The sequence below is a fragment of the Xiphophorus maculatus genome, chromosome 12, assembly GCF_002775205.1.
Source record: "Xiphophorus maculatus strain JP 163 A chromosome 12, X_maculatus-5.0-male, whole genome shotgun sequence".
Taxonomy (NCBI): Eukaryota; Metazoa; Chordata; class Actinopteri; order Cyprinodontiformes; family Poeciliidae; genus Xiphophorus; species Xiphophorus maculatus.
The window spans coordinates 25591175-25603752 of NC_036454.1; the positions used below are offsets into that span (position 1 = coordinate 25591175).

Genomic DNA, 12578 nt, shown 5'->3' on the forward strand with positions numbered 1-12578 from the left:
CAAAACCTCACTGCAGAATCTCACCATCACTGAAATCGGAGCTTTGACTGGGCCAGTCAAGGTATGAATTCTGCACATTCATACCTTCCATACATTTACATGTACATCGTTGCGTTAGGTGTATGTTTAGGTTGTTGTTCTGATCCAACACACCAGTCTCAAGTTGTTTTTCTTTTTGCTGCCTCAAAGTTTTTACTCCAGCGTTGCCCAACCAAACATTTTTGCTGTCCCTGCTAAAGAAAACAACATAATGTCACCACTGCCACATGTTTCACCTCCTCACACGGTGCTTTACATATGAGTCAGAAAGTTGGGTCATGAGCAGGCCCGTGCAGAGACCACTGAAAGGGCAGGTGCTCAAAAAAAAAAAAAAAGGGCACATCTAACCGCATTCTAGGAAAGACTATTAACAAAACCACACAGCTTTCAGAGCTTAATAAAAATGATAAATTACAAAATTGTGAGACATACAATATAAGCTAAGGAAAAACTCTATATGGAGCATAACACTATGCATATGTTAGATATTTTATTAGTAATTTCTTTCTGCAGGTCTATTTTGTTATAGGAAAGTATTGCAATATTCAAACCCGCAATTTATCAAAATATGTAAATCAGAGCTGATGGTTTAGCTCCGATTTACATATTTTGTCTTTACAGAATTACACTATTAAAAATATAATAATAACCTCAATTAAATAAAATACAATTGTGATCAAAACATTTTGAATTGAAACAATTTTTAAACAAAAGTTTTGCTTAAAATTTTTTTTTTTTAAATTAAAATCAGAGATTTATGTCTCAAAGTGAGAAAAATTATTTGCTCATGTCATAAATCTTTTCTTGCTATTGTAAGTTTTTGTTTGTGATTCAAAGTTTTGCTTGCTTCTCACATGACGTCGTGGGCAGGGCCGAAAATTGCAACAAAAGAATTCTGATGTGTGCAAATAAAAGTTTGTTTTGCAAAGAACTTTTTAAGTTAACAAGACAAAATTTTGTTATTTAATTAAAAAAATTAAAATAAAACTTTTTGTTTAAAAAAAATAAATCATTATAATTCAAGCAGTTTTGTAAATTCTATTCCCCTTCAAGATACATTAACCTAATGCCAGAATAAATGCAATTAATATACATTATGCAGCAAAGGAAATTAGATAATCGGACATATATTCATTATAGAGAGATGATCGGTTTTGGATCGTTGATGTGGCCCCATCAGCAATAATGAAGAATGACCGCTATCATTAGCGATACAGGGAAGAAGCTTTTTAGTTATCTTGCTTTGCTACCAAACTCGTTAGCTAACAGCTAGCTAATAGGACAACAACAACAGCCTAATGTCTGTATGATAAAATACTGAATCGATAGATAAGAACAGTTTTTCCTTACTTTTCCTTCCTTCCTCCTCCACGTTGAGCTCCGCAGTAAGCTACTGCGCAGTCTCACTGACTGAGCGGGAGGCAGCTGCGTCATGCGTCACGGACAAAAGGTCAAAGGTAACAAGGTGACCCGAAGGGCTTATTATGTTGTTTTTCTTTAAATAAAAACAACAACAAAAAAAAAATAATAATTTTAGTACATATCAGAGGAGGGCTTGGGAAATTAACTTTAAAAAAAAAAAAAAAAAAAAATTGGACCAAAAGGGCACTTTAGGGCAAGGAGCAAAAAGGGCAGGTGCTCAAGCACCCCCAGCCCCCCCCTCTGCACGTGCCTGGTCATGAGAATCTCTTCAGCTCCTCCTCAGTCACCAAAGGTCTCTTGGTTGTTTCTCAAACTAATGTTCTCCTGATCTGTTTAGTTTTTTTGGTCTTCATGAGGCTGTTTGATCACCAACGTTCTCTAAACAAACTTCTGAGGACCCTGTTAATTAATCAGGTGACATTCGCAGGGATTTAGTTGAACAGAAGTTGCACCCTGCACCTTTTATAAATGTGTTTTTAAGAAATCGAGAACTACGGTATTTATCATTTTCCTTCCATAACACCCAAAAGCTAATCCTGCCTAACATCAAATCCCATTTAATAATAGAATACATTGTTTTTAAAATGTCCAAGCAATCAAAAATTTGAGGGGTAGGAATGCTTCCTCATAAACTTGTATCCCCTCGCAGCTTTTTGAGGAAGAATATGCATTCTTATTTTCCTTGTCGCCTCTTCAGAGCTGCTTTTGCTCCGTGCTATTATAAGGCACTGACATTGACTTCAGCAGAGTTCAGGCAGAGAATTACAGGACAAACCAATTGGGACTGCTGACTTTACAGCACTGCAGGACTACAGGAAGGTCACTCTTTGCCTTCCCTTTGGGCATCAGTCTTGAAAACAGACTGATGGCCCCAGAGAGGCTGATAAGTAAACATAGTTTTTAATGGGCTGTGTATGGCTGGTGGTAATCTGCGCGGGGCTAGGGGCGGGCGAGGCACAGAGGGCGACGGCGCACTCTGCAGCGGTTATTATTAATGCTATCATTGATCAGATAGACCAGGAGTGGAGAATGAAAGGTGGTGATGAATTTGGACCCTCTGTCTAAAGTGTGGGAGGAGGACAAACTGCTGAGGCAGGTCGAGGTCACACATGAAGGATACCATCCAAGAGAAGACACAAGGGATGAGTCATTCTGGAGATGCAATTGAAGGTCTTGTGTGGCAACAAAGGGCTTAAAACACTCATTTACTCCTACTATTATTATCATTATGAGACTATCCAACAAACTGTTCCAAAAGTAATTTATTTGTAATTTGAATTATCTTATCCAGGATCCTTTAGTTGGTTATACTACATTTCTTAGTATGTAAAGGGCTTTGCTCTTCATGTAATCCTCAAAATGATAATAAACTTTTTATATTAGCACTTTAAAGAACTCAAACCTTTGTTCAATGATGAGGTTACAACTGAACTTTTCTGGTGCACTTTTAAAACACAATCTGCGGTGGACAACTAACACTGCCCATCACCCTGAACACAGCATCCCCATTGGAAAAGATGGCTCCCGGAAGGATCAGTGTGGGATTTATTTATTTATTTAAACAGGGACAGAGAAGATGGTTGATGGAGAAATGAAGCAAACCGAACGAAGTGTAATATTGAGACTGCAAAAGATTTAAAACAGAAACTGAGCTTCAGATTCCAGCAGGACAATATTTGTAAAGGTAAAACCAGAGGTTGGATAGAATCGTTAAGCTAAAAAAATGTTTATGCAATAGAATGGCACAGTCAAAGTCCAGACCAAAATCCGACTGAGAATTCATGGCAAGACCTGACGACTGCTGTTTAGAGGTTTAGTTTAAGTAAAGAAGACAGAGAAAAATCCATCTCTGGAAGTCCAATCGAAGAAACACATTCCCTAGATTAGAAGACTTACAGCTATAATGCAGAAAAATCTAGAGGATTTTTAACACTTTTCAGATTTCACTTCGTAGAATGTTTGGAATCCATGTATACCTTTCCTTCAATCTCCCAATCATTCACTTTGTGTTGGCATCTTACATACAACCACAATAAAATACATGAACCCCTTCTGAATCGTTGTCCAAACCACCTGACAGCCAAGCTGGAACATTTAAATCATTAATGGCATTCAATTATCAACCTTCTACTTCAGCTTGATCTGTGCAGGGTTGCTGTGGTACTGCTCCCTATCTCTAGCAGTCATTTGGCAGAAGGAGGTGTGAACCCTGGAAAGGTCAGGTCCATCACAGTACCCATCAGTGTCAGGTGATGCAAATTAAACTCATTCCAAGAACCAAATCGCAAGCTCTTTAACTGCCTAATTTAGCTGATCTCCATTCTAAATGTTCAAATGTATGTCTAGTGCATTTGAACATATTGGTGTCTGGGTAATTTGGAAGCAAAAAACACATATATATTTGTAAATGAATATCACAAGTAAGTGGTTACCGTTTGTGGTTTTTAAAATGACAAAAAATATGAAAACGTTTGATGGATATAAATACTGTGTGGTACAATGCACATCTTTGGCATTTCCACGTAGTGTTTAGTATGTTCGAACTCTGCCAGATTTTTCCAAGGCGTGAGCGACTTCAAACCTTTCTTTTTGAACAGACATCAAAGGACGGCTCGCTGACTTAGAGGCGCAGATCTAAAGGAGGCATATGTGAAGACACAGTCCCATTTGTTTGGCCTTCCGTCATCTCCTAAAGCTCGATTGTCTTTTCAAAATGAATTCCCATGTCTCTGACCGCATGTCTCTTCATGCACAGGAAGGAGTCGCAGACCGTGCGTGTGAGCTTTTACAGCGGCAAAATGTGCTGATAATTTAGCTGGAGAGATGGACTTACCATGTGCCGTGCTGAAAGAAGGTCAGCTTTTTTAACGACTTGCAGCTACAGACCATGTAACTAAATCCACTTGAGTTCTGCCTGGCACTGGCTCGGCTTTCCGGCAGCTGAATGGGCCTCAGTGTAGCGTGGGCTTCATGGGCTTTGACTGAGTGACGGGCTCTGGAAGGGGGGCGACTTTTGGACGTCTGTCAGCCTCTGTGTAAGTGATGTTCCAGTCCATCATTACCGCGAGTGAAGTGACAGCTCTGCATCAACACACTTGTTCCCCGCACCCTTAATGCTTTTTGCAGCTGTATAAGAGGCGCTGTTGTTTCCAGGAACAAATAGCGCACATTTAGGGGGAGGTAAAAGCTTAGGTCCTCAAGGAGGAGGAAAGTGGGAATTTGAAGCAAACCAGCGAGAGAAGCCTAAAATTAGAATAAGTACTTTGGCTCTAAATAGGAAAGAGCAGAGATTGACTTTTACAGTGGCTTGCAATGATAGTCATTTGCCGTTGACTCTTTGAGGTTTTATCAGGCTGCGGCCAGTTTTTTAAGAAATGTCCTGTACAAGATCAACACAAATATGAAGTGGGAAGAAAATTATACGTGGTTTTCAAGAATTTAAAAAGAAAAAAAAAACATAGTAAAAGTATAGATTACATATTTATTCAGCCTCTAGAATAGCTGGTGATTAGAGTCCATCTGTTTGTAATCAAATCGCTCACTGAAGGTACTTCACTTATGAGAGCTTGAGAGAGCATTAGTCAGGGAATTGTCAAAAATGACTGAAGTTTGTCAAAGATCTTGTGTTTTCCCATGAAGTTAATTACCCGTTGAAGTGAAAATCGCGGTAAAATCTTTAAATAAAGGCTGCTCACACATGCTCTCTGTACAGCAGATTGAGCTTGGGCTATTTTGCAAAGAATGGGCAAAGATTTCAGTCTCCAGATGTGGAAAGCATGGAGATGTACTACAAAAAGAACTGCAGCTGTGACATACGCAAAAGGAGGTTGTATTTCACACAAATACCCTCCAAAATACATTAAAAGCGATGGGCAGCTCTTGCTAAAATGTGAATATGTTCAATGGGTATGAAGACTTTTGCAGCTTAGATTACATTGAGTACAACACCGGCAGACAGCAATGCCGCCATGAAAACACATTCTCGGAAGGATAAGGCTCTGGGTGACTCATCCCATATTTTTCTGTATTTAGTGTTCATGGATTATTCTTTATCTGTATTTCACCACAACATCTGCTCTGCTTAAAAAAAAACAACTCTGAAACTCCTAGTTTAATCAGTCAACAGATTACAGTAATAAACAACCTTACTTGCTTAAGTTTTTATGAATTCATGCGTGACAATTGCTTTAAAAAAAGAAACAAAACATAATAAAAACAGGAATAAAGCAATGTGAGACTCGCAACGAGACGTCTGATCTCTGCTGTGAGGATAGACAAAGAGTGGAAAGGACTAGCTCACGTTATGTAGAAAAGAAAGCAATGTGGCTGCTATCTTGCAGTTCGATGTCTTTTGATACCACCTTAAAATCTTCAAATTTTATTTGTTTCAGTCCACAATCTCCGCATACATGCACGCTGCAGTTCCCGCACCGCACGGGGTCGCTAGTGACTGCCAAGTGGTGCAGTCATGCAATTGGTTACATATGTCCGATAGCAACTTTTAAAGTCTTTTTTTATTTTGGACGCACATAGGAAACAGTTTTGAGGTTAACGCTAAAAAGACTATCACGCACCCCGAAAGTAAAACTGAATTTTTCCCTGTAAAAAAAAAAAAAAAAAAAAAAAAAGGCTTAACGAAACGAGTGCTTTCTGCTACGACTAGTCCAAATAGTTAAGATAACAGTTCTCTTTCTTATTTGTGGGATCTGATGTCCCCGAAGTGGAAGACGCCTCCCATGGAGCGCCGCTGGCAGATGTTGTCAACCCTTCCTTCCCCTCTGCGCTTCTGTCTGCGCGCATTGGATGGGGCTGGCAGCGCGTAAGCTCCCGACTCTGCAGCCTGGACTCTGTCTGTCCACATAAACACAGAAGGATGAAGCCTTGAAGTCGGACTTTGGCGAAATCCAGGAACGACCCCGGAGCCAGAGACTAATTAGGACTGACAGAGGAAAGCACTGGCTCCGGTGCGCGCCGCCGCTGTTGCTGCTGCAATCTGTTGTTGGAGTTGCGCGCGAGAGACTTTTTAACGAAACGACAGGTTGCTAAGGCGTGGATGTATGCTGATCTCGAACTTTTCCCCCCTTTTAATTAACACGTGCACGTTTCGGGATGCCTGGCGCCTCAGTTCGGATTTTACGCACTTCGCCGCAAACAAGTTAAGGATGGCGCGTAGCATCCAAACAAACTGAACATCCGAAAAGGGGGAATCGAACATTATTTTTCTCTTTATCCTTATTTTTTCGGGATGAGTCGGATGACGTGACAGACTAATTGTGAACATGCATCCGAGCAGGATTTCCTTCATTGTTTTCGACGTCTCCAAGAGTCATGCAGAGGCTTACGCTCCAAACATGCTGGAAAGGTTGACGCAAAGCAGCAAGTTTTAATTTATGTGATTCATGAATTATCATTATCATTATTATTATTATTATTATTTTTAATCAAATTAAGCCCAGTTAAATTTCGCTCAGTCCAGCTTCCGCGTGTGTGCACAAAAACCCTGGACGAGGCATGGCACTTATCCCAGGAAATACCTATTTGAATTTTTTATGGATGTCGGATGGCTTCATGTGTTTAAACTGAGACATTTGGACATGCAATCAAATTTGGAGAGGAATTCCTGCCTTTCCGCAATCCAGAGAAACATGTTGCACATCCTGCTGCTGCAGTCGCTGTTACTTTGGGGTGGTAAGCTTCATTTCACTTTATCTGCCTTTTCTCTTGTGGTTCAATGTTCCAATTGTGGAACCCACTAAGGACACACACAATGCTGTCAAAAAAAGTTGATAGTACTGTTATCCACTTATGTGTGGTGAGGTGAGACTCTGTTTTGGAGGGTCGATACCAGAGACACATAGGTTGCAATGCACTACGTCTAAACATTTTCTTGATATAAATCTGTGCTGCATGAATGGACACCCTGTCAATAGAGTTCTCATCTTCTCAGTCAGATCTTATGAAGTTGGTTTTATGTGCACCTGTTTAACCCACCCACAGCAGCTCTGATCTTAAATAACATTTTTCTCATGAATAATTCACCATGACAGAGATTATCTGGTGCCACAGAGTCACTCAGGCTTTATTAACTCCTGGCTTCTCAAATCATTTCAGCAAAAAAAAAAAAAAAAAAATCTCACCTTAGATCCAAACTGTTGTATAAGGAAACTTCCAGCTTAGACAGACCTCAACTCGGAAGCAGCAGCTGTAGGCAACGATCTGCTTTTAGGAGTTCTTGCCAACATCAATGATTAGGCTTAGGCTGGATTTTGTTTGTTTCAGAGCAAGTGACATTGCACCAGTCAATTAGTGCTAGAAGCATGAGAACAACAGCATCTGTTTTGGCTGCTTAGCTGGCTGCATGCACAGCAGAGATCTGAGGGCAGCTGGTGGTCTGGCTAATGAATCTGTGCTTTCCTGTGGGAGAAGGCTTTGACTTAAAAAGGCTGTTTGGGAATATGATCTTCTCAATTAATGTGATTATTCTTCCTCCTAATAACACCTGACTTAAGCAGCTTTCTTTGTTATCAGGATTCAGACATATTGATGTTGACATTTAAAAACAGCAACAAAAAAAGGTTGCTGTTTTGCACCGAGACCTCAAGTACTTCTTTAATTGCTCGAATCCCTACAGCTCTTCCTGCTTCCGCCGCTGACTCAAATGGACAAAATGCTCATATAGATTCCCTGCTAGGATTAAATGATGGGTTTTATAAATATGCATCCACCTCTGTTGTGAAAGTCATGTGATTCATTGCTTTGCTTTGAAAAGTGTGGCAATGATGGCCGCCTTATGCCAAGGCCCTCTCTCGGTAACCATACACGGCATGATCCTAATTGAGCTTTGTGTGTCACAAACCCCCAGGGACTTCTCATAGTAAAAAGTGATGAAAATTGATAACACGGAGCAGGAAACGGCAGGATCGGAGCTGTGCTCGAATAATGTTGGTGCAGCATAATGAGGCCGTAACCAGGTGGAGGAATCTGGCATTTTGGACAACAACAACAAAAAAAACTCTTTGTTATAAGAAGCGGAAATGTTACCAAGGTTGATGAGTTAGCATTTTTTTAATTGGGTAAAAATTTCTGGAATAAAATTAATAATGTCATTCCAATTAACTGAATTACAAATATACCTATTGTGTCCCCCTTAAAAGTATATACATTTTGTCCTGCTATAAATAAATACCTAGGTGTATTTTTCTGTTGTTTCATGGGATATATTAAGAGAGAGTAGTGCATATTAGTTTCGTGGAAAGGAAATGTATAGATTTTTCTTTTCTTTCTTTTTTTTTAACAAATGCAAATATGGAAAGTATAGCATGCATTCATAATAGATCAATTTACCATGACACTCCTAAATAAAACCCATTGCAGACATTGCAGATTCACCTACTGGAGTCAACTTTTGTTGATCTTTAATATCAATGTAAAGACAATTGTCTTGGCCTTTTGGCGATGGTAGCTATGGGAACGCACAACCGTTGAGAGACTTAAAAACAGAAAAAGTTTTAAGATGAAACATAAAATGAACTGGAATCAGTGAATAAAAGCTGAAAAAAAAATTGAAGCAAGATGTGGAAACAACTGTTCCGACTAGCTCCATTAATTCTGACTGACGTTAAGCTAATTTGCGAAGCAAGAAGGGAAGGAAAATGTGCAAAGCTGGAAAAGACATATCTGAGATGACTTGCAGTGAAAGCTGGTTCCACAACTCAAGTGGGAGTGAATACAAATGCTTTCTTTTCAGATTTTTATTTAAAAAATAGAACGTCTTGCTTCCCTTTACCTCTGCTCTACGTTATGTTAGTGAAATGCCAATCCACAGAAGTTCAAGTGGAATGAATACTCTTCCACTACACTGTAATTTCCCTTTCTTCTTCATTGTTAATTTAATACCCTATATGTCTTGCAGTGAGACACCTCAGCGGTATTCTTAGGAGGAACGTTCGCTATCTTCTCCTTTTGCCTAATCCTTGAACCCGAGAAGGAACAAAAGTGGAGTAAAACCAGTCAGCGTTGTTGTGTCACACCTACGCAGCCCATGTGCTCGTCTGCAAGACGCAATGTGTCTTCTTGTGTTTTCTTTTTTCCCTTCATCATTAAGAATGTAGAAAGCTAGGATTGATTCTTGAAGTGTTGGTGAAATTTATGCACTTCACCTGGAACTTTGCAGAAAAATAATCTTAAAATTAGCTGGAATTTTACTAGTTTTTATGAGTAGGTTTTTAAGAAAAAATTTGAATTTACCTATTTTAGTTCTTAAATTGACCTAATATTTAATCAAAAATACAAAAAAAAAGTATAAACAAAAAATAAAAATAACTTTATGATGCATACCTGAGCTAACGATTTTGAAGTTTAATTCAGTTAAATTCAAAATACCTTGTTAATACCAGATGGAGATGAAGTGTTGTTGTAACTCATATTAACTTTCTTCAAATTGTTATTGTAGACTCTGATCGCTGTGGGCAGGAAGTAACACAGTGAATCTGATTAGACCTCTGACTGAAGATACTCTCTTGTTGAGTATAAAGACTTATAAAGAGGATGCTTAGGGTTGTCTGTTATTTTCTTGCTTTTATGAAGAATCCTACTTTCCACCATCATCTTCAGTGGTCTACAGAACAGAACCAGCCTTCTTTATCAGGTTGGTGGGTCTTTTCAAGTTCCTGGTTATGATGCTGCTGCCCCAGTGGACAATGGCAGAAAAGCTTACGCTCTCCACAACAGACTTACAGCAGATCCGCAGTGTCTTCCATTAAACACTGAAAGACCTAATCTTCCTCAGTCTGCTCTGTCCCTTCTTGTAGATAGCTTTATTGTTTCACCCCCAGTCCAGTCTGTTGTCCAGATTAACACTGAGGTATTTATACTCAATCATCTCCACTTCTTTTCCTATGACGGGAACAGTGTTCAGCATAACCTCGTTTCTCTTGAAATCTACAATCATCTCCTTTGTTTTGGGCCAAAAGGATTCTCTCCAGGACCTTCGTAATGACAATAGGCTGGGCATTGTCAATGCAGTCAGCAAGGCAACACAGATTAGGTACAAACAAAAACAATTGATAGACAACAAAATATACTGGTCAGACTCAAATATTTTTCATAATCTAGGGGGTTTGAGGTCATTTGATATACTAAAAATGTCACCTCATATCCCACGGCTTCTGACATTCTTCTCCTTGATTTTTTTAACATTTCTTGGTGATGCAGAAAAAAGTTAATATTCACAATCAGATGGATTTTAACTCTGTCGTAGCTTAACATTCTGATATTTGTTGCACAGAAGATAGAGTGAACGAGCATCCTCTTTTGTCCAGACTCATTCTGTCAGGAGTTTCTGGGGGTGATGTTCATAATAAAAATGTTCGGTTCTCATCGTTTTTTATGGGACAAATTGGCATGTACTGGTGCAATCCATGGAAAACAACAGTCATTCTTTCAAGTGACATCATCCCTGAGCAACTCACATCTGGATGGTTCCTCACCACCCGCAGACTGAACCAACAGCGGAGCTGCTCTGGCAGCGCTGCAGCTGTTTACAAGATGTGGGAGTGCAAGTGTGTCTCGTACCATCCCATATGGGTGGCGGAGTGCATGGCATTGTTTCTGTATCTGACGTAAAGGTGCCATAGATCTTGACATAGAAAAGCATAGAAAGGCTGCGTGAGGTGCAAAGTACAAAGTCGACTAAGTTCGATGTAACACCCAGGAAAAGGGTTAAGGCGGTCCAGAAGTTGTCCAAATATCCTGAAAAGGCCAAAAGTATGGCATGCTACTCAGACTTACTGAAGATTGCACAGATTGTCTTTTTGCATTTTCCTCACACTACGCAGATGTTGAGAGGGTTTTCTCAACATCTGCACAGACCAACAGCTGGCACCCTAACAGTTGCTTTATAACAGCTTTACCTTAATGCGGATGGTCGGTGGTTCTCCTCTATAGTTCATGCCATGACTATTTTATCTTTTGAAACTGAAAACATTTCCACACCACTGAACTTGTGTTTTTTCCAACCCCCCAAAAGAGTGAACCACGGGTAGAGTTCAGAGGGGCGGTGCTGCTTCACTGCAAAGACTCCCGTCATGCCAACACTTTCTTAATTACTTTAAACTGTAGTAACATTATGACACCTCCATAATTGTGTTTAAAGCTTCCATCATTATGGTTCATCACCTGTAATATTAACTCAATTAATGATGGCTCCCATTAAACTCGACAGTTCAGGGTTGTGGTTTCAGAATCCTTAACTGTGATTAAAAGATTTTAAAAGATTTTATTTCAAAGTTAATAAACAAATTGATGAAACACCTAGCTGAGAAGAACTATAAACTGGAATGTTTGGACGATGAGCACTCGAGCAGAAACTATTTGCATTTGAACTTGACTTTGTCCCGCTGGATGTGTTTAACCCAAGTCCAGGAGGCGTCATATGAAACCACGACTCCTAAAGTCTGCTTTGCACCTTTGACAGCTCATCAATTATACTTGCATCAAGAGCAAAGGCTCACGAAAGTCTTGGCTCATACTGGATGGACAAATGTAAAAGCTGGGCTTCGCTTGCTTATTTACAGAACAGAAAACATGAAAAGAAGAGCAGAAACCTCCAGCCAGGTGGTATTTTTATCAAGGCTATCTCACAGCTGCGCTTTGAGCTCACTTTAGTGCACTTTTGAGATTTGCAGCCGAGGACACTGATGAAAAGAGGCATATTTTCTCCATCTCTCAGGCCTAATTTGGCGCAGCTCGGGTGGTTGTCGAAGTTTCCGCGAGGTGAGGGCAGGAGAGAAAGACGCGCCCCACGAACTCTGCATACGATGTAATTTCAGCTCCTTCGCGGCTTCATTTCCGCCCTCCACAAATGTTACTTGCCTTACGTTAGTGTGAGACTGTGCATTTTAGTTTGCTTAATGAGCATTTTTATGAGACACACTGAGTAGGTGGACATATCTAAACAGTTCGTAGACTCACTGTAACGCTGCTTAAACTTAAAGTATGTGTGGGAGGCATACATTAGGGCTTCCTAATAAGAGAGTCAAAAGAGGCTTTTTGCCCCCTGCAAATTCAAATATCATTAGTGTAATGTCCTGTAATATTTCCACAAAGCTTATCTCCCC

The 12578-nt window shown here is 39.8% G+C and overlaps 1 protein-coding gene across 1 annotated transcript in view; it reads left to right on the forward strand.

The window, feature by feature from the left end:
• The first annotated feature begins 6270 nt into the window (after nucleotides 1–6270).
• The window catches only part of tmem132c (transmembrane protein 132C), a 164009-nt gene continuing 157701 nt past the window's right edge, over nucleotides 6271–12578 (forward strand). Inside the window, exon 1 of the mRNA XM_023343006.1 lies at nucleotides 6271–7149. Within this exon, the coding sequence (XP_023198774.1) occupies nucleotides 7011–7149 (139 nt within the window). The 5' untranslated portion in view covers nucleotides 6271–7010. The remainder of the gene's footprint in view (nucleotides 7150–12578) is intronic.